Raw genomic sequence first — 22,234 nt, 5'->3', positions numbered from 1 at the left:
TCAATGCTCAGACCATTGTATATTTTGTTTTACAGTTTTAATTACAAATGCTGTATAAGTAATTTTCTGAAATAAAGTCATAAACATAATGTGCACTCTTATGTCTTAAAAGATCATTACTAACCTGGCCATGATTTCATTATAGCTATTACAGCCATCTTACTTGAGGCAAATCTATGTTCTTTATCTTCTCTGCAAATAACAAAAAAACATGAGATGAGGCAGAGCTAAGGGGGATAGGGGTTTCAAAGAATTACTTAAGTACTAAATAAACTGTTGGTACAGTTTATCTGATTCAGAAAAACATAATAACAGTTTCATAATGACATCATATATGCAGGGCTCACACTACTTCAGAATTAAAGGGAGAAGTGACTTCTCTTTTTGAAACTGATAGGGAGAAGTGGTGAGATTTGAAAGAGAAGTGCTCATTCGCGCGGTGCGATACAATGTTTGGATTTTACAATAGTATAAAGGGCCATATGTAAATAATGTTCTTTTTATACTGTTCAATTCATATCTGAGTAAAAAAATTACAATTAAAGTAACATTTGAATTAAAAGTTGTTTAAGCTTGTGAGAAACTACCAACTAAATATGTAGCACTAAAAAAATAAAAAATAATTAAAAAAATATAAAGAAATTATAATATATCAATTACAATTTAATTAAAAATTATCTTGTGTATGACATTCAGTGTTTCTCATAAAAAAATATAAAAGTTATTAAGCTGGGCCATAATATATTGATATTAGTATAATAGTCTCAGAGTTAAGCAACTTTAATCAATAGTTTGAAACAATCTATAAAAAATATAAGGAATTATATACACCAATCAATTAGATGTAACCAAAAGTCTCTTAATGCGTGTGGAATGCGTAATTTTTCCCTTAGGGATCAATATTCTTCTGTCAGCTGTTCCATCCGTGCGTCCGTAGTAATTATTGTAAAAGTACGGATTTCGGTCATAGCTTGTCCGGTTCAGATCCGGAGATTAGAAATCGGTCAATGGCGGACGAATGCAAGAAAATTTACAAAAATAAACGATGTTTGACAAGTTATTTGGAAAGGAACATGACGTTTTTAATGCAATAAATGGATTAAAATTTACTGGAGGCAACTTTTATCAAGTTTAAATGAAGTAACAAACTTATTTTGCCGCCGAAATTGAGGTTGATGTACGTTTTCGAGTAACAAGCACCGGTACTTGCGGAAATGCACGAAGTGATAACAAGTTGTATTTTTATCAAATAACCTGCTACACACTGCGAAGACAATGCTTCAACCTCTTTTCAAAAGATAATGAATCGTTTATGTCTGAATTTCTTTAATTATCAATAAAAATTTGATGTTTCATCAACTTGGTAAAAATTGATAATGTCCGATGACGGAAGCGACTGAAAGCGACTGTCGTCAAGAACAGGGCGACTTGTTTTCGCTTTTGGGGGGCGGCGAAAGCGAAGTGACGGTCGGGAAGGCGACTTCTTCGCCCAAGTCGCCTGGTAGCGTGAGCCCTGATATGCTAAATCCTATATTGAAATAATTTAATTTCCTGTCAATTTGTTATATTTTCTTTAAATACTGCTGTATTTTAAGACAAAATATGCCTACTGAGAAAAATTAATAAAAATGTAATATTAACTTACCCAGTAGATCCATCACTTGAGTCTGCACTAAATCTATAATGGCAGTCAGTGAATGGGGCTAACAATTGCTGAAAAGATAAATAAAACAACCTTAAAAACAATGGCATTTGTAGACATGACATAATAAATAAAACATAAATGAAATAATCAGGTACAAACAACAACAGCAGCTTAAGAAGTTAATTTGAAACCCTCAGGACTAGCATAAACGCTATCATATCATTTGCCAAAGAAAAGAAAAAAATATTAGCATCTCCAAAAGTGCCCATAATATTGTTTCATCGGTATGTGGTATCTTTTAAAAAGATAATCCCATTACGCGAAATAATTTTCCTATCATTTTACCTCTAAATCTGTGTTGAATTTAATCAGATGTCTTGTCCTAGGATGGTTTAACAAATATAAAATGGTTGATACAAGTGACTCGTTGATCCTGGGATACTGATGACAGTCTAATGCTGCTCGTATGATTGTCGATATACCTCCACATAATGATAATAACTCAGGGTTCAGAAAAGCTGAAATAACAATGATAAATATTATATTATATCCACATAGAAAGAATACTTACAACTTTATGAGATTTAAACATGTGGTGTAATAATTAATACTGGTAAAAGTTTGACAATGTGATTTTTGTCAACTCATCTTGAGCTAAATATGATTTTTTTTATTTCTTATTAGAGCCTAGAAAAAGAAGTATGTGTCAAAGGAAAGTTAAAAGAGACATAACTTACAAACTATAAGCAATTTGAACTATGTAAGCTAGTATTGGCTTTAAGCATGATGAATGAGTGTCCTAAAATTTGGATGACGGAAACTAAAGTTCGAGTGCAGAAAAGAAAATGGGACTGACAGACATTATATAATATGCATTTTTTCTCTGAAATTCTGTAAAAATTGTAATTTTGCTATCTTTCATCATCAAGTGCAAGATTTAGATCTTTATAACATTAGTGTGAATCACAATACAGTTTTAATAAGAAATAACTTTTTTATTACAGTCTTTTTCAGTAGCCCTCAAATGTATCAGATTTCTATTGTGTCCATGCCAGCTGTCAAAGCACAAAATATACGGAACAATTACTATATTATATACATATTGTATTTACCTATTTCACATATCGTAGCTAATGATATTCTGACCATTCTGTCTCTTTCGTGGTTGCCATCATTACCAATAGCAACCAATGGATACACTAGAGATGAAGAAAGTTTGTTAGGCGCTACATGTGCTATCTTTCGTATCAATTTAATGGCATGTATTCTTTCTACCTCATTGTCAAGACAAACATCCACTGATCTGAAAATCAGATAAACAGTAATGAGTTATAGCATAATTAACTTGTATGTGAAGCATTAAAATTTCATAAATTTGAAAAAAGTCATGCATGTTAGACAATGATGAAATTAAAACTTTATAGTTTAACTAAAATGAATCTTCTTAATTGTCTATCTTTGTAACACCCTTTCTTGGATAATGTATCCTCAATACTAAGTCTAAAAGCAGTGGTATCCCCAGATGGAAAGATAAGACTGTCTTAGACATATAAACTGCAAGTGCGCAACAATTTTTGTCTTTGTGATAATCAAGTTGAATAAAGTGAATCACAATCAAATATAAGAACATCTTAAACAACTTATGTAAAACATGTTATATCTAACATCTTAAACAACTTATGTAAAACATGTTATAGCTAACATCTTAAACAACTTATGTAAAACATGTTATAGCTAACATCTTAAACAACTTATGTAAAACATGTTATAGCTAACATCTTAAACAACTTATGTAAAACATGTTATAGCTAACATCTTAAACAACTTATGTAAAACATGCTATAGCTAACATCTTAAACAACTTATGTAAAACATGCTATAGCTAACATCTTAAACAACTTATGTAAAACATGCTATAGCTAACATCTTAAACAACTTATGTAAAACATGTTATAGCTAACATCTTAAACAACTTATGTAAAACATGTTATAGCTAACATCTTAAACAACTTATGTAAAACATGTTATATCTAACATCTTAAACAACTTATGTAAAACATGTTATATCTAACATCTTAAACTACTTATGTAAAACATGTTATATCTAACATCTTAAACAACTTATGTAAAACATGTTATATCTAACATCTTAAACAACTTATGTAAAACATGTTATATCTAACATCTTAAACAACTTATGTAAAACATGTTATATCTAACATCTTAAACAACTTATGTAAAACATGTTATATCTAACATCTTAAACTACTTATGTAAAACATGTTATATCTAACATCTTAAACAACTTATGTAAAACATGTTATATCTAACATCTTAAACAACTTATGTAAAACATGTTATATCTAACATCTTAAACAACTTATGTAAAACATGCTATAGCTAACATCTTAAACAACTTATGTAAAACATGCTATAGCTAACATCTTAAACAACTTATGTAAAACATGCTATAGCTAACATCTTAAACAACTTATGTAAAACATGTTATAGCTAACATCTTAAACAACTTATGTAAAACATGTTATAGCTAACATCTTAAACAACTTATGTAAAACATGTTATATCTAACATCTTAAACAACTTATGTAAAACATGTTATATCTAACATCTTAAACTACTTATGTAAAACATGTTATATCTAACATCTTAAACAACTTATGTAAAACATGTTATATCTAACATCTTAAACAACTTATGTAAAACATGTTATATCTAACATCTTAAACAACTTATGTAAAACATGTTATATCTAACATCTTAAACAACTTATGTAAAACATGTTATATCTAACATCTTAAACTACTTATGTAAAACATGTTATAGCTAACATCTTAAACAACTTATGTAAAACATGTTATAGCTAACATCTTAAACAACTTATGTAAAACATGTTATAGCTAACATCTTAAACAACTTATGTAAAACATGTTATATCTAACATCTTAAACTACTTATGTAAAACATGTTATATCTAACATCTTAAACTACTTATGTAAAACATGTTATATCTAACATCTTAAACAACTTATGTAAAACATGTTATATCTAACATCTTAAACAACTTATGTAAAACATGTTATATCTAACATCTTAAACAACTTATGTAAAACATGTTATATCTAACATCTTAAACAACTTATGTAAAACATGTTATATCTAACATCTTAAACTACTTATGTAAAACATGTTATATCTAACATCTTAAACAACTTATGTAAAACATGTTATATCTAACATCTTAAACAACTTATGTAAAACATGTTATATCTAACATCTTAAACAACTTATGTAAAACATGTTATATCTAACATCTTAAACAACTTATGTAAAACATGTTATATCTAACATCTTAAACAACTTATGTAAAACATGTTATATCTAACATCTTAAACTACTTATGTAAAACATGTTATATCTAACATCTTAAACTACTTATGTAAAACATGTTATATCTAACATCTTAAACTACTTATGTAAAACATGTTATATCTAACATCTTAAACTACTTATGTAAAACATGTTATATCTAAGAAATTATAAATGAAGCCAAAATGTGTTCATTTTTCACCCCCTCCAATCAATTACAAAAAATTTACCTTGTTTTAATAATTTTAATATATATATATACCAGAATAAACTAGTCCACCTTGTCTGCATATATTACAAAGGAATTATAAGTTCATACATTCAGGAGAAAGAGGTGGAATCAGTGCTTACAAAAGTTGTTTGACCCTGCTGCATGGTCATACATCCAAGTTCCAGTTGTTTAGTGAGTTTGGCATTGATTGCTGACTTTAGCTAATCTTTGTACATGTCATTCACAACTTCCCTAAATGATTTAGAGTTTTACAATTGTTGAAATCTTCATGTTAAATTGAAAAATTAATCTTTAGATGTCTCATTTTTTATTGTGCTGTTTGGTTAATGTGGCATCAATGTATACCCTACATCTCTTTGTTCATTAACTGATTTACATACCTTACAATCAAATAATCTATCTGTAATGCATATACCAAGTCTACAGCTTCACCATCTTGTATAAAGTACCGTAAAACTCTTAAGGTAGCTGCTCTTACTTCTTTTGCTTCATGAAACAAACTTATTCTCAAACTGAAATATCATCATAAAGAATTATCAATCAAAATCCATGGATTCAAGGTACCAGTCTTGTATTACAACTCCAGTTTCCGGTGCATGTCAAAACATGGAGGGAAACAAAATAGTGCATTTTTTTCTGATTTTTTTTCTGAACTCAATTTTTTCTGTTTGATTATAGGTTTATGCTGAATTGAAACATATATATAGACTTTAAAAAAAATCTTGCATCTTTTGGGGATATCAATCCAGGAAAGTGGAAGGATATCATGTTTACTGGAAGTGGTGTGGCCTAGTAAAAATAGCAAACAGAAAGTAGAAAAACAATGTTTTGACTTCAGGATTGCGTAACTTTTTATTCTTCGTGGCAAGACCCCTTTTTTTTCCCGATTAAATCACAATTTCACATTAGTACATACATGATATGAACATGATTTTTTTTTTCTATGTAGCATTTTTTATTTTTTTATTTTCAAAGATCAGCTGTTTTGCATGTAAGCCTATGGAGCAGTCAATTACAAGACTGCAACCTCAAGACAAAAAATCCTTAATCAGAAACTAACCAATAGTAAGTTTACTTTGTCCATTCAGTTTAAACAAAATAACTGTAGTCTCAGTACTATAGATCTCTGTTTCATATCATCGAGACATAACTTGGGAATGTTATCAGCATAAAAACACAAGATACCCATGAAAAATTAATTCTGAGGCAGACCAAAAATAAAGGTAGGGGTAGTACAGAATTTTAATATAAGTTTAAACTCTTAGAAGTTCATAAATTTTTATAAATTTACATTTTGTAATAGATCATATTTATTTGTTTTTTGTATGTTTGCTTGTTTTTGTTCATATGTCATTTGATAGAGTTCAGCCATTTCAATTGATATTTTATAGTGTGTTTTTCTATGTTGTGATGTTTCACTATTGTTTCAGGTTACAGTGAAGTTTGGTGTCTGTTTTAAAAATGTTTAAACCCACTGCATTTGTTTGCACCAATCGATCAATTCTTTTAAAATCAGGAGTTAGGCAATGCAATATAAATGTGAAACCAGGTGCTCCGCATGGTGCAGCTTTATACGACCGCAGAAGTCGAACCCTGAACAGTTGGGGCCAGTATGGACACAACATTCAAGCTTGATACAGCTCTAAATTTGGATTGCGAAATTTTTTTGGACATAATATGAGTTTCTGACACTAAACAAGGGTCAAGATCTTACAAATCTATTGCACAATGTTGTGCAATTAAAGATTTCTTCTTTGAACTTTTCAAAAATTTGGAATTTGAGAAATTTGAAAAAAAATAATTGAAAACAACTACCCCCCCTTTTTTTGCAATTAGTCCAAAACCTGACATGTCTTTATACATAATATAAAAGTAGTGTAAGGGAGGTAAATCCAAACATACCCAACATTGTATGTTAAATGTTTTAGAATTACCTCCCTTACCCTGCTTTCAAATTGTCTTAATTGTCCATTGACCAGAAATACCTAGCTTATCCCCTTTTTTGCCCCTAATTCTGAAACATTTTGAGCCATAACCCCTCAGAGTCAATCCTAACCATCCCTTCATGGTATGGAAACTTGTGGTTTAATTTCAGAGAGATTCATACACTTAAACATAAGTTATTGTTTGAAAACTACAAAAATGATTATTTTGGGACCCCTTTTTGGCCCCTAATTCCTAAACTATTGGGACAATAACCCCCAAAATCAATCCCAACCTTCCTTTAGTAGTATTGAACCTTCTTATAAAAATTTATAGAGATCCATGCACTTAAACATAAGTTATTGTCTGTAAACTAGAAAAATGCTTCTTTTTGGCCCCTTATTCCTACATATTCAAGAAAATTAACCCCAAACTGAATCCCAGCCTTCTCTGTGTTATATGGAAACTTGTGGTACAATGTCAGAGAGATCCATACAGTTACACACAAGTTATTGTCTTGAAACTAGAAAAATGTTTGTTTTGGCCCTGTTTTGGCCCTAAATTCCTAAACTTTTTGCCCAATAACCCCTTAAAATAAATCCCAACCTTCTACTTATGGAATTATACATTGTAGTACAATTAAATAACAATTGAAATACTCATATACAACTTTTTGTCCTGAAACTAGATAAATGCTGTTTTTGGCCTTTTTGGGCCCCTAATTCCTAAACCTTTGGGACCAAATCCCCAAAAATCAATCCAAAGCTTCCTTTTATGGTTATAACCATTGTGTTAAAATTTTATTGATTTCTTTTTACTTATTCAAAAGCTATTATCCGGAAACAATTCATCTTCGGACGATGCAGACGACTTTGACAAAGTGATACCAATATACGACTAAAATTTGTTTAATGTTTGCGGTCGTATAAAAATGAACTCTGTATTATTAATGGAAAATATTTTTTTCATTGAAAATATTTGATCAAATATCAATTTATTATCATACATGGTTGATAAAAACTAAAGAAAACTGCTTTCTAAAGTTTGGTTAAATGATGATACCATATGATTACCATGTACAGCTAAATACTTACCAGCTTAAAATATCTCTTTTTGAAAATCCAGTAATTTTCTCCTGCTTATATTTCTGTAGGAACTTAACAAAGGCATTTAAGTAGCCCAGTTTTCTTGATTTAGAAGTCTGTATTTGTGCAATAGTATTCACCAGTATTTCCTTCAAATTATCTGTTGGGCCTAAAATAAAATAAGATTTATACAACTACCAATACCCATTAATAAAATAAACAAATGCTTTCTTCAAGTTATTTGCAGGACTTTGAATCACAATCACAAGTATGACAAGACTGTTGATTAGTAATGGCCTCAGTCTACCTATATATATGTACAAAAAAACACTACATTTGTACATTTGTAATTCTTGGGTATATTAGATGCAGAATCATAGCTAGGGTAAATTTGAAAACAGAATAAATTTTTCCTTGGAAGTATACAATCGTTCAGTGTTTTAATTTACAGACTTAATCTGAATGATCAATTATCTGCTAATAGCCTTGGAGGCCATGTGGTCTTACATGTTTAACCCCGCCACATTCTGAATGTATGTGCCTGTCCTAAGTCTAGAGCCTGTAATTCAGTGGTTGTCGTTTGTTTATGTGTTACATATTTGTTTTTTGTTTATTTTTTGTACATAAATAAGGCTGTTAGTTTTCTCGTTAGAATTGTTTTACATTGTCATTTCAGGGCCTTTATAGCTGACTATGCAGTATGGGCTTTGCTCATTGTTGAAGGCTGTAAGGTGACCTATAGTTGTTAATTTTGGTGTCTTTTGGTCTCTTGTGGAGAGTAGTCACATTGGCAATCATACCACATCTTCTTTTTTATAAGTAGTTCATCTTCTGTATCAATAGCATTTCAACACTGAGGTTGTGACTTCAACTCCAATCTTTCTTCACCAGGATTGCTAGCTTCATCTCAATTGGCTTAAACCGACAGTAATAACTTGCCAATAATGCTGTAAGTTGCATTAAACATTGTTAAACAGTAAAAATAAATGTGTTATCTATTTGAGTTTAGATATCTAGTAAGTGATGTTTTCTAGTGTCAATAGTTCAAATTGTATTGTCAACCTGGTACATGTATGTAATAAGGAAACATATTTTTTTACATGATAAACATGTGTACCTGTATATATATATATTTTCCAATTATTGATAATATCCAGAAATATTTAATCTATTTGATAGAAAAAATTATTCAAAAGAACAGTTCGTCGATGTTTATGATCTTATATCATGTATATATTTAAAGACTTTCTTGCAGAATAAAACAGATCCTGTGAGTCACAGTAGAAATCATAGCTGTTATCTGTATGGTCTGACATGATGGTGAAAGTCAGTTTGTAGCCTTTCAACTTAATTTTGTAAATATCAAAATAACCCAATGAAATTTGGTTTTTTAAACAGTCATCTACAATTAGAGCAATATAAAACCAAACATTTGATTGTATGTTCTTGCACGCCTGAGAAAATAGTATTTCATTTTTTTTGTTTATATTAAACAACAAATGAATACAAGGGGAACAACCAGAGTTTTTCTTTAACATTTTCTTGTACTAAGAGGAATAATTCAATGTCTATTAAGTATAGTCTGTTTCATCAATCATCAAACAAATACCGAAATCATTTTCTCTGTAATGTTTTAGACCACTGCAAAAAATCTGTCTTGTCAAATTTGTTTGGTGAATTGATATATATATTTTGAAATTTTAAATTTAAAAAAAATGGGGGGGGGGGGGGGGGGATTTTTCTTATTTTTAGGGGGGTCATACTATTTACTTCGAATAATTAAAATTTCAATTTAAAACAAAAACAAAATAATTGGGGGGGGTTCTCATATATCTAAGCACTTGAAAACCAATTAATTAAAGAAAGATTTGCATTCATCACAGCTTTCACTAGTGGCAGGTAGAAAGGCCAGTTTATTCAATTTTTAATCAGATAAATGTGTTCAACAAGCATTTTAATTTATATTTCTGATTTTCATTCAAACTAACATCAAAGTCCCTTAATACAAACAAATTGGTTGACGCAAATTACCTAGGGAAACTCCCTTGGATACTGTGGATTCATTTTTATTCGTTGGATACCAATTTTCGTGGGTTTCGTGGGTACAGATGAACCACAAATTCATATGTTCAGCGAATAACATATTTTCAATAGGCTTTATATACAGAGATTGGCAAAACCATGAAATTATATATCCACGAAAATGAAAGTTTTCAGCAATCCACCAAAATTGATACCAATGAAAATAAATGAATCCACAGTATGCATAAAAAAGAAAACCAACCAATTGAAATATATTCTGAACTGTACATCAAATTGACAAAATGACTAAAATGATTTTATTTTCTGAATTTGTTTACTTCAATATTTAACATATATCTAGTGACAATAGTTCAAGCGGGACAGATTCTCGGGTCAGCCGGGATAGGGCTCTTCAAGGTTAGTTCGGCCATATTGGATAGGGGGCAGATTTTTTTAGAAAGATGTGAAAATAGTATGAAAGTATGGGAAATCCTATGTGTGTTTCCAAGCAAGAGTGCATGTGGGGATAGGAGAGGTCCTGATCCTGAAATCCCAGACTTTAAATCCTGACGTCCCAAAAATCCACAAAAAAGAATTCCCGGTTCACATAAGGGTCAATCCTGAAATCCCAAGCTTAAAAGACCTGATTCCGTAGTCCCGATAAAGGTCCTATCCCCCCTCAAGCAACTGCTCTGTTTATATGATGTTTTCTTGTATTTTTCACACCATTTTTACCTCCATTATGAAAATCTGCCCCCTATCAAATATGGTTGAACTAACCGTGAAGAGCCCTATTAGCGATAAGGTGTATACACAAACTCTACACAAGCTTCCGAAATTTTCATTTATGAATGCACTGCCAAAGTTTACCTGAGGTCATTTTGGGGAAACTCGGCATATGACATGTGGTGTAAAGATATTTGCTTCATATGTCAATTTTTCCAGGGGAAATATGCACCAAATGGTACATTTAGATGATGGATACTGTAATAGGCCTGTTATGTCCTGTCTGTAGACAGGTCTGACAGGCAGATCTGCACAATTCAAATTCACAGTAAATCAAATCTTATAAAATGACAGTAGTTGTGCAATGTTTTTCAACTGTGAGAATATTTGTTTCCCCATAGCAAGTTGTTTTTGTTGTAATTATAAAGTTGACATTTCATAAATAACAAACCTTTGGTAAAGTCCAATCGAAAAACTTCATCGCCACTGTCATTTCGAGCTGAAATGAAAGAAAAAAGTACATAGTTACAAAGTTAAGGATATAATTGAGATATGTAATGTAAATAGGATTTCATGAAAGATTTACATACATTTAAAACGCCCTGTTTTGTGTGACCGTATGCCCTGGCGAGCCCCAACGGCCGCCATATTTTTACTTCCTATTTTTACGGCTAGTCGTAAAATTATTCGATAGCAAGATACAAGGCAACTAAATTGTAAAATAATCTTTGTTCTCTTCAGATTTTAATACCAATTTGAAAATAATTTATTTATTGAAGTAAATCAAAACTACTTTGTTTACATCTTGTCTAATTTACGACAAGCAAAAGCTACTTTGACCATGGCCGACACAGGTGCCCCTAAAATTTCACAACACGAATTTACAAAGATTGCTGACAAATTATTAGGGTCGGAAGGTCCAGTGTTTGATAAGGATGGAAACTTTTACATGGTTGCTCCTGAGGTTGAAAAAGATGGTGCATTTGCAGGACAGATTTTAAAAGTTGATCTTTCAACTTGTAAAGTATGTTTTTGAAGCGTTTTCATTTAAACATGTACCTGAAAACCCCCCAGATATAAGGTGTGATGATTTTTTTTGGGTCGACCTGATACGCCAACATGGTAACTCTACTAGTCTGACGCCCAATTGGTCTGTCACCCCTTAGCTCCGACACCCTATATACTGGGTTAACCCCATTCCGGTGGTCAAAATGTTAATCATTATTCCAAACGCATTTTTCGAACTAAACGGAACAAATATGATTGAAATAAATAAAATTCAGTTATTTAGCTCTTCAATGATGCATAATATGTTACCCATTTGTCAAGTTTTATCAGTTTAATAAATGATTGAAAATCGGTGATCACCACCCATCATTGTTTTTGCTATTAACCTCTTTCCGGTGCAAAGGTAAAATATAGTATGGAGGACAACTTGGAACACTAATGCACCTTATTTTGTGCATCAAATAACGCTAATATTCTAGTAAGAAGTACAGATCAGCAAAACACGATTTTATTTAGGACAAATACACAAATTATTTTTGACAAGATGAAAAATGTTGAAAAGTCCAATATATGCAAGATTTTTTTTCTAAATTTATATAAAAAAAAAAAATTCTCATTCAAATTTTTGTTTTACTTTCACTCTTTTGTGGAAATTATTTTAATAATTCTATTTTGATGTCAATAGTGGGAAAAAAATATTTCACAAAGTTTCACTTTTTGAAAATCTACTTTAACTGAATAAATAGAAAAATTACATTAATATTAAACAGTTCTTTTAAATCTATTGTTTGTTGTTTTTTTTTAAATCAGAATAACAGTTTTTGGAATAGTGTTCTGTATATTGGACAGTTTACTGTTCTTTACAGTGTGGACAAAAGAAAGTATCCCCTCTCCGCAAGACTCTAACATCACTACAGAATTGGAGATGTGTCCAGTGACGGCAGTTATCATTGTCACATTGTGCCCATTTGACAAACACAATTCCTGCTAGTTGTCTGATCTCTGAGGGAGATTTCTTATTACAAACACAGCAAGTTTCACCGTCGTCATCATCGGTTTCATCACTGTCACTAAATGAATTCTCAAGACATATTGGTCCTCCTTTATCCTTGTTTAAACCAGATGTACCAAGACCTGCATTAACATCATCCTCTGATAATCTAATTTTTTTTTCAATTTTTTCCATCACAGTTGAACTTTTTCTTTTTACAGGTGCCTTCTTTTTGGTATCTTTTCCTGCTTTGTTTTGATTTCTAGTTTCCTTTTCAACTGTCTTAGGCTCTGCTTTTTTATAGGGTGGTTTAAAAGTTCCTTTCTTTTTTGACTGATTCAGATGATCCATATTTTTCTTTTTTCCTAAATTTCCTGTGATTGTGAAGTGTTTCCTTTTCTTTTCTGTCTTTTCAACTGAAACAACATTTCTTTTTAGCAGGAATCCGGATGGAGAACTGTTTACTGTACATGTGGTTATATTCGAAGAGTTGTTTGATGTGTTCAATTCAATTATTGGTTCTGCGGTATATATTTGAATGTCATCAGAGTACCTGCTTTCAGGAGGAACTAGAGTAAGCAACGGTTGACTATTTGATTCATCTTGATCTGATGAGATATCTTGTTCCTTTTGGGCTGATGATGAAGCTTCAAATTGTTGTATCGTCAGAGTGGCAGCTTTGTTGAATTGCTGAGAGGAAGTGTTGTCATCTTCTTGTGAAATTTGTGTATTATTCATTGTACTTGCTTCATCTGATGTAGCTGTGGGGTAAATTGTAGCTGGAGCAAGTTCGCTGGTGTCAACAGCTTTTGGGTTAAAAGGATATATCCCACTTTTCCTAAAAGATGATATCAAGTTCTGTGCAGATAGACCTTTCTGGTAGGGAGAACAAGACATTTGTCCTATGTTATACCTTGTAATTTTACATCCTGGATTTTTTCTCATAAACAACTGTGCCTCCCGGTTGTAACAAGCCTTTAATGGTCCAAAACACCCTATATCTAATGGCTGTAAAATGTGGCTACAGTGTGGTGGAAGTATGAAAAGAATGATGTTCTTTGATTCAGCCCAATCTTGCAAAGTTAAGCTCACATGTGAGCGGTGGCCATCAAACAATATAAGAAGAGGAGTGCCAGAGACATCATGTGATACATACTTGAGAAAATGCTTTTCCAGGTACATTTTGAATATTTCACTGTTAGACCATCCAGATTTACTGCATTGGCCATCAGAACCAGGTGGAGTCCCATCAAGAAGTAGAGCCCTGTCAAATTTAACACCCGGAAATACATAATAAGGTGGAACAGCATTTCCAATTGCATTGCCAGCACCAATTATAGTGACATTTGCAGATCTTGGCGATGTGACAGACTGGGGCTTAACAACAATGTCATGAACAATTTTACCTGGGCTATGTTCAGTTTGTAGAGCACTCTCATCCATATTAAATATTTTGTGTGGCTGTTCATGCAGATTGTTTTTGGTCATAATAGTGCCCAACTCTTTGTAATAGTTAGATAGTGTCTCCTTTGATGCACATCTAGCTCTCTGCATGGATAATTTCTGTGGTTTACTAATAGTTAGATTTGGCCATCTTTTCATAAAAGAGTAATACCATTTGTTGCTCAATATATCCTCTTGAGGTTTTCTCTTGCCCATAAACACAGCTAAATCAGTTGCTAGATAAATGACATCTATTCTTGAATAACCATAACCAATGCTGGCCATATGTGCAATGTGGTCCACCATTTTTTTCTCTGTAGACTCATCAAAAAGGTAATTGGAGCATCTCCCATCCACAGAAACCAAACCAAGTGTCCTATCTCTAAGCGTGCTTTCTGGAATACCATAGTTTTTTGCAGCTTTGTAAACAGACATTCCATTTTGTACAGCATCATAGGCAAATTTTAACGCATTTGGATCATACTGCTTTTTCTTCATTGTAAAAATATCTGTAATAAAAATGAATAGACATAAACATTTACAAAAGATCAGTAAAATCTTAAATTCAGTTTGAAAAAAATATTTTCATCCCCCCCCCCCCCCTTTATACCTTCAATTAATTATAAAGCACATTTCTTTTAATAATTATTGTGCAAGCATTTTGTCCTTTAATCACAGTAATATGTTCTTCATATTCATATTTATTAATTTTTATTAAATTCAATCAACATAAATAGTTTCATAAACATAAAAACGAGATTAATAACTTTTTTCTAAAATAAACTGTAAAAGTGTTCATTTTTGTTAATCAGGCTTTCCATAGATTTTTCAGAGTCATATCGAGGCTGTATCATCACGTGACTGTTGTTTGGGACGCCTTGCAAATGGCAGACGAGAAATCAATAACAATAAATCGATTTGGGATGATTATTCAATATTTTTAGATGGCTTGATATTTTATGGCATATGCATGAATTTGGGAATTATGGAAATCATACTATCGTGCGCTAATATATATATATTTACCTGTAATGAAGACTGTTTGACGTATTTACATTTCTTGATGACAGCGATGCACCAGTTGTCTGTAACCTGTAACCCCTGACCCTTGCACGCGCTTTTAGTTCAACAAATACCCGCAATTTAACATTACACCGGAATCAGGGATACACCGGAATGAGGAGAAGGCAGTATACACTGATCGCTATTTGTCCGCCATTACTGGACATCACACAGGTTCCAGTAAAATTTTGACATCATGATACAAAATATCTGACGCCAAAGTGATTGTTGTATGACGTCAGAAGTTCAAGTGGGAAAGATTCTGGGTCAGCCTGGAATAGCAATAAGGTGCATTAGTCTCATGTACCTAGTCCAAATAATTATAACATCTTGAAAGGCTATTAGGTGTAACACCACTAATTCGGGCCCGGCCAGAAAGCACATACCAGAAAGTAGTACATATTTAACACAAAATAGTTCCTACGCATGGACATAACTTTCAAAATATTTAGAATATTTTATTAATTTTGGTATCAAATGAAAGCTTCATTGTAGAACAATTTTTGACTGATAAATTTGAATAATAAAAAAATGGCATGAAATTTAAAAAGGAGGGTACATTTTGCCTTTTTGTCAGATCGGAAGTACCTGTTTTGGTACATCCGAAGTTCCGGGAACCAGTTCTTTCTTATATGCCATGTAAGGTATGTTGATTTTTTCAGTACAGGACACCAGAAGGTGTTGCTTTGACATGCACTGATTGTCACTTTATTTGAACTTAAGATAAAAGAGCTGTGACCACTCGAAATTGAGGAATTTAACATAGAAAGCAATGGGGCCATTAATTAGTGGTGTACTTCCATTACATTTTTTTCTTAGAAGCATCAAAGCAAAAATTTAAAATAGCCTTCCAAGACGTCAAAATTATTTGGACTAGTCTGATACTCTGATAGTGTGACAAATGAAGGTACATTAAATCTATTCCTATAACCGTTGGAAAATGGAAATGAACTAATCATTTGTATATAATATTTTATGAAAAGAGCATTCACTTCTTATTATTATATTTTCTCACTTTCAACACTCATGTCTAGCAAATTACCTGTACATGGCCCCATTACTGCTTTTCATATACAAAACTAACGAGGTTTAATAAATGGTGTTACTTCACTGAGCAAGCTATAAATACTGCATATCAAAGGCAGTTCATTACACATCTATTGTTAAAATGATTATAAACTGTGTAGTATTGTTAAACAGTTTATTTTAATCAAAGCGTAACAATGTAGATGTACATTGTACATACAGGTGACGTCATGGAAACAAATCTATTTTCAAAACAATTTGAGTTTTTTCATATCCCAGGTAAAGGAAACCTCAGTATAAAAAAATTACACAAATAAACTAAAACAAAATGTGTTTATAATCTTTATCATGTTTATTGACAGAATACAAAATAAAAAAAAACATGTATGACACTAGTCATTTAACTTTTATTAGAATAAATCAACATTCAATTTGTTGTAAATTGATTAAAGACCTTCATATTTCTTCAGAGATTTCCTTTACTGAACAGTTCTGTTTGACTCCCTTATTTGGCATTTCAGATATAAGCATACTCCGCTTTATTGCATAATTTTGTCTGACAAATAGGCTGTGTAAATAACTGGAATCAACTGTACCAGTAGGATCAAAGCTGACTATGAAAAATAAAATACAAGAAAATGAGTTAAAATACAATGCAGAAAACTAAAGCTAATTAAAGCATACATCACCAACCCATTTACAATAAAACTAAAGTTGAACAAAGGTCCACTGGGAGTGCTTTCCTGCTCCACTAGTGACACCTGCCATGTTTCTACATGTACTTCTTTAAGCCTTAAAATAGAAAAGTAAACACAAAAAAAACCCATTAATGATGCCATCTTAAATTTTTAGGATTTCTTTTTCTACTAGAATTTTAATTTGTCTGTCCATTGCAGATGTCTTTACTAATCATTTAAGTGTAATTTCATGGACAATGAAAATCCCATTTGTCTGTTATCTTCAGTACACTGGTCATTTACAACATGTACAAGACGGAAAGGAGCAAGTTTTGAAGGCTTTGCGCAAATACTTATAAAAGATCTTTGCCCAATCAAGTTCTTTGTTGAATTAATTAATGAGTCTCTAATCAAAAGTTATGAGCTACATGTCACCTTGGAAAGATCACTAAAGGCAGGAATTTTCATCTCAAAACTTGAGAATTTTGATGTGATTGTAAAATAAATTTACTTGTATAAGTAAATTTTTGAGAAAATTAAGGAGAGATTATTTAAACATTATAATTTACTTATATAAGCATATATTTTTTTTTAACTTCTTCAAGTAAATAAAAATAACTTGTACAAGAACTACCCTTGACTGAACATAGTACAATTGACCTGGGTGACGTCATGAAATCTGATGGAAAATCGTACCATGTAAACATACCTGTCATTATTAGCCCAATGTATTTTTAAATCAAAATAATTTTTTTCAGGCAACAGTTATCTGTGAACCCGTAATTGATGGTAATGGTGGAATACCAGCTGGTTGTCAGTGTGACAAAGATAATGTTATATGGATTGCTGACATGAGGTTGGGGATTCTAACCATGGACCAATCTGGTCAGTTTAAACAGGTACACAGTCCATTTTCATTTTGAATCTTCCACATGAGATTATACAATGCATATTCATCTTTTGGGATATTGAATCTTAAATTGTCATGAACTTTGTGACAAATTGAATGTAAAATATGTTTGCCCCAATATTTTCCTAAAACTTAAAGGCATTACAATACATGATTAAATAAAAGAGCTGATATTTTCTGTCTTTTAGTTTTGTACAACAGACAAAGATGGAAACATTATGCAGGGTTGTAATGACTGTAGTTTTGATTATGATGGTAATTTATGGGTCACAGCACCAGCAGGGGAGATATCTCCGCACCCTTTTAAAAGGTCCACTGAGGTAAGATAATGATTTACTTGCATTTTTCAAATAAACAAGATTTACAGTTTGAATACACTTGAATTCAGTAGATTAAAAGTACAATATCATCATCAGATTTTTTTTTAACAATACAAATTATCTACATTTACTTGCATTTTTATCATGTTTATCATATAAAAAAGGGGACAAAGGAAAAAACCTTTAATACAGTTGTAAGACATCACTTAAGTACCATATTAATAACAGAATCACCTCATAATCCTAACATTAATTTCTGATTTATCAACATTAGTTCCATTGTCACCCACATTACACATTTAGTATCTATCCAAAGGCAACAACTAAAAAAATTTCAAATAACACAATTTTGGATTTGAAATATCACTATTTCCCAAAACTAGAGCACAACATTATAATATATTTTATTACAAATCCATGCAGAGAGCACAATGATAAAGTATAGAGCTAGATAGTCTTATTTATTTTAAAAAATAGATAGAGAAATAGAATTGACAATGGTAACAGGGAATGTTTCATAGAGACATTAACCCAACAAAGACCAGAAAACAACAGAAGGGCACTGATTTATAAACATAAACAACTCATCTAATCATTTCATATGATCATTTTACACAAAGGCTGGACTTATATTTGCTGAAAAGCTTCTTATCTGTATTTGACTTATCTATAAATAGTATCAGCAGTTTTAAATAGTGAAACTGCTAAGTAAGCATTGTGTTTCAAAAATTGAAATTTATCTTTCTCTAGAGAAGAAATATTGTATGACACTTGATGCAATGGTATATAGATCAGTATTATTAATTTATAGTTCACAAATTGTTAAATGTATTTGTGATATTGTTATCTATAGGAGCGGTTTGGATCACTCTATTGTGTGACTAACAAGAAAGAAGTGATAAAGGTAGATACAGGGTACAAGTTCTCTTATGGTATAGCTGTATGTATCTTTATCGTTATCTATAGGAGCGGTTTGGATCAGTCTATTGTGTGACTAACAAGAAAGAAGTGATAAAGGTAGATACAGGGTACAAGTTCTCTAATGGTATAGCTGTACAACACAAACCTGATGGAAAACCATGGAAGGTGATAGTAGCGGAGACATTTACCAAATCACTGTGGGCATATGATATCCTGGGTCCTGGTCAAGTAGGACAGAAGACATTATGGGGAAAGCTACCAGGTAGTGAAACATAAAGATTTATAAGGTTTTCTGTGATATTGGTTATTTGTTATTCGGGGTAAATTGGTACAAATTTATTTTATTACTCAGCTGACAAAAGGCTTATTTACATGGTAGCTAACATTAGGTATGATTATTTCAAGAAAAAAAACCCAAAGAAGACAATTAACATATGTTACTGTTTAAGGTAGCATCTTTTCAAAAGCAATACATTTGATATAGAGAATGTGTTAAAGAGAACAACCTGACCAAAGAAGCAAAAAAAAAAAAAGCAGGCCACCAATGGGTCTTCAACCATTGTCAACGCAGAGATATAATCAAATTTACTTTTTTCATTATTTTCGCTCTTTCCATTCCTGAGGCTGATTTTGAATATATAGTTTATTGTTAATTGTAATGACAAAAATTAATTACTGTATTACTAAAAAATGTGTAATTTGATCAAAATTTAAATATAGTATAAATGTTCTGTCTTTTTGAAGGAGATTTAGAAGGTGGCCCTGATGGCATGGACTTTGATGCAGCAGGTAACTTAATTGTAGCCCACTGGGGTTCAAGTCATCTAGAAGTATTTGGTCCAGATGGTGGAAGCCCTCATACAAGAATCAAATGTCCTTTCTCTAAGCCAAGTAATGTTCATTTCCAACCAGGAACCAGCACGGTATATGTAACAGAGCATGAGTTCCATGGATTATGGAAATTCCAGTGGGAACACTCAGGAAAACCTCAGTATTGTGATGTTTAATAGTTGGACTAGAGTTTTAACTAAATCTATGCAGTAGGAAATCTGTTTACAATCAAACATATCTTATTTTTGTAATCGAAAAATGTTTTGATAATCATATTGAAAATTGTTATTTATGGTGATTTAAGATATTTGTGCAGTATATATTTTATTTTTACAAATTAATCTATTCATGTAGATGTAATATTTTATATATTTATATTTTATATATTTTGAAAATTTATATATAGATGCTAGTCACAGAATTGAGTAGATGAAAACATTCCATATAATATTAATTTTCCTGCCCTGGAAACAAAACTGTGTTTCCAAGAAAGCATTTTAATTGCTTTATCCATTGAAAAGTATTTCTAGTGAAGTCAATCACATACTATTTATTTATGATTGAGCAGATGAAAAGCAAATAAATCTCTTATCCTGGTTTTGGAGGAGTTTGTTATTGTATTTGTTGAACAAGTACAAATGCACTTAAACAAAAAGGCAGCATTTTAGATAAACTTTCACAAATGGGTATTGCTTAATCCTGTATATATGTTTTTTTTTCTATAGTTACTTCTTGTTTATCAATTTTTGTGCCATAATTGTTAGCTAGAAATCAAGAATTTCAGAAATTTGCTACTTGCAATGACCAATAAAGTCGTCTGCTTTTGCTCAAAATAATTCATGTTAACCCGGTAGTCAAAACATTTATTAAAAAAGTTACACTTTTTGATGAATATCTAGTTGGTAATTATTTTCATGAAAACAATGAAAAATGCAGAATTTATGCAGCTTTCCATCGTTATTTCCATTCACTGCAGTAATTTTATAGTTGCTCTTTAATATATATTTATTTGTGCAATATTAAAAAATCAACTAGTAAATCAATATTGGAGCATTTAAAGAAAAACTAACTTTATAGTTGGAAGCTTATTAGATTTACCAAATAGGATCATCTTCTTTTTTTTCTACTTAAGGGATTAATTATGCTTTTGGAAAGAAGTTACTTAGAATGATAGGTTGTTTAAAGGGTAGTGGTGTTCAGCAGTTTTACAGATTATATTTTGATGACAACCGCTTTTGTTCAATTTTTGTTTTGTCCTGCCTCAAACAAATCTCAGAGGCAAGACTTAAGCATGCTGTTTTCTGTGGCAGCTTGGCTATCGACAATTTGTTAAAGTTTGGGATTAGGATTGGACCAATAATGTTAAATCAATGATATACAGATTGTTTAGCAAAAGGTATTAAGCTTTTTAATATATGTGTGTATTTAAGATTTTGCAAAAGGTTTAATGTACATAATTTTTTCAACAGTAATAATAGTAATTTGATTAGCTCCACTCTTGAAAACGTTTACATGGTTATCCCGCATATTATATTAAAGTTGAGTGCCAAAAAAAAAGATTTTTATAACATGCTTTTGTCTAGTCTTGGGTTAGTTGGGTATTATATATGTGGTTTTACATTTAATCATGACTTAAGCACTATTAAGATGGTGTATTGTTAAAATTTTAGTCAGGTATGTGATTTTTTTCTGACAGAACAGAATAATTGTTATTGTTATTAACGTCGATTTAGATTTTTAAATAATGAATAAATGATTAATTTTGTGTTTGTTGTCTTGTGAAATCTTCGTCTCAAGATTGAATTGCGAGTATTTTTTATTACTTTTCCCCTTTCCATTTCTCTCCACTCATTTATTTCTTCAAGTTCATTATTTGATTGATTTTTCAAAATACAGGGAATGAAATAATATCCATGATGATTCTTTGGAATGTGGCCTTAAAGTATTTTTCTCAGTAATTTGTCTTAAAAGAACAAAGTTAATATATTCATAATGATACTTTCATAAAGATTATAATTTAATAAG

At 31.2% G+C, this 22,234-nt stretch overlaps 2 protein-coding genes across 3 annotated transcripts in view; one reads left to right on the top strand and one right to left on the bottom strand.

Annotated features, from left to right (window-relative positions):
• LOC139517147 (rapamycin-insensitive companion of mTOR-like) overlaps positions 1-11,687 on the bottom strand; it is a 40,807-nt gene extending 29,120 nt beyond the window's left edge. For both annotated transcript variants that reach the window (XM_071307856.1, XM_071307862.1), the window contains exons 1-8: positions 11,611-11,687; positions 11,472-11,519; positions 8,282-8,441; positions 5,645-5,776; positions 2,758-2,948; positions 1,991-2,163; positions 1,646-1,713; positions 125-192 (exon numbers count right to left, since the gene is read on the bottom strand). In XM_071307856.1, the coding sequence (XP_071163957.1) occupies positions 125-192; positions 1,646-1,713; positions 1,991-2,163; positions 2,758-2,948; positions 5,645-5,776; positions 8,282-8,441; positions 11,472-11,519; positions 11,611-11,668 (898 nt within the window). In that variant the 5' untranslated portion in view covers positions 11,669-11,687. The remainder of the gene's footprint in view (positions 1-124; positions 193-1,645; positions 1,714-1,990; positions 2,164-2,757; positions 2,949-5,644; positions 5,777-8,281; positions 8,442-11,471; positions 11,520-11,610) is intronic.
• A 149-nt stretch (positions 11,688-11,836) lies between these two features.
• LOC139499119 (diisopropyl-fluorophosphatase-like) lies at positions 11,837-21,974 on the top strand. The gene is made up of 5 exons (XM_071287806.1): positions 11,837-12,044; positions 17,986-18,126; positions 18,326-18,457; positions 19,424-19,640; positions 20,123-21,974. The coding sequence occupies exons 1-5, from the start codon at positions 11,862-11,864 to the stop codon at positions 20,383-20,385; spliced, it is 936 nt and encodes a 311-aa protein (XP_071143907.1). The 5' UTR covers positions 11,837-11,861; the 3' UTR covers positions 20,386-21,974.
• Positions 21,975-22,234: the final 260 nt, after the last annotated feature.

The sequence above is a fragment of the Mytilus edulis genome, chromosome 1 (assembly GCF_963676685.1).
Source record: "Mytilus edulis chromosome 1, xbMytEdul2.2, whole genome shotgun sequence".
Lineage (NCBI taxonomy): Eukaryota > Metazoa > Mollusca > Bivalvia > Mytilida > Mytilidae > Mytilus > Mytilus edulis.
Note: the sequence above shows the minus strand (reverse complement) of the source record. Positions and strands in the feature narration are given on the sequence as shown.

Excerpts from the sequence above, each read along its gene's own strand:
- LOC139499119 (XM_071287806.1), top strand. The coding sequence starts at position 11,862 with ATGGCCGACACAGGTGCCCCTAAAATTTCACAACACGAATTTACAAAG. Across the intron at positions 18,458-19,423 it reads CTTTTAAAAGGTCCACTGAG|GAGCGGTTTGGATCAGTCTA; the intron begins GTAAGATAATGA and ends CGTTATCTATAG. Across the intron at positions 19,641-20,122 it reads ATTATGGGGAAAGCTACCAG|GAGATTTAGAAGGTGGCCCT; the intron begins GTAGTGAAACAT and ends GTCTTTTTGAAG.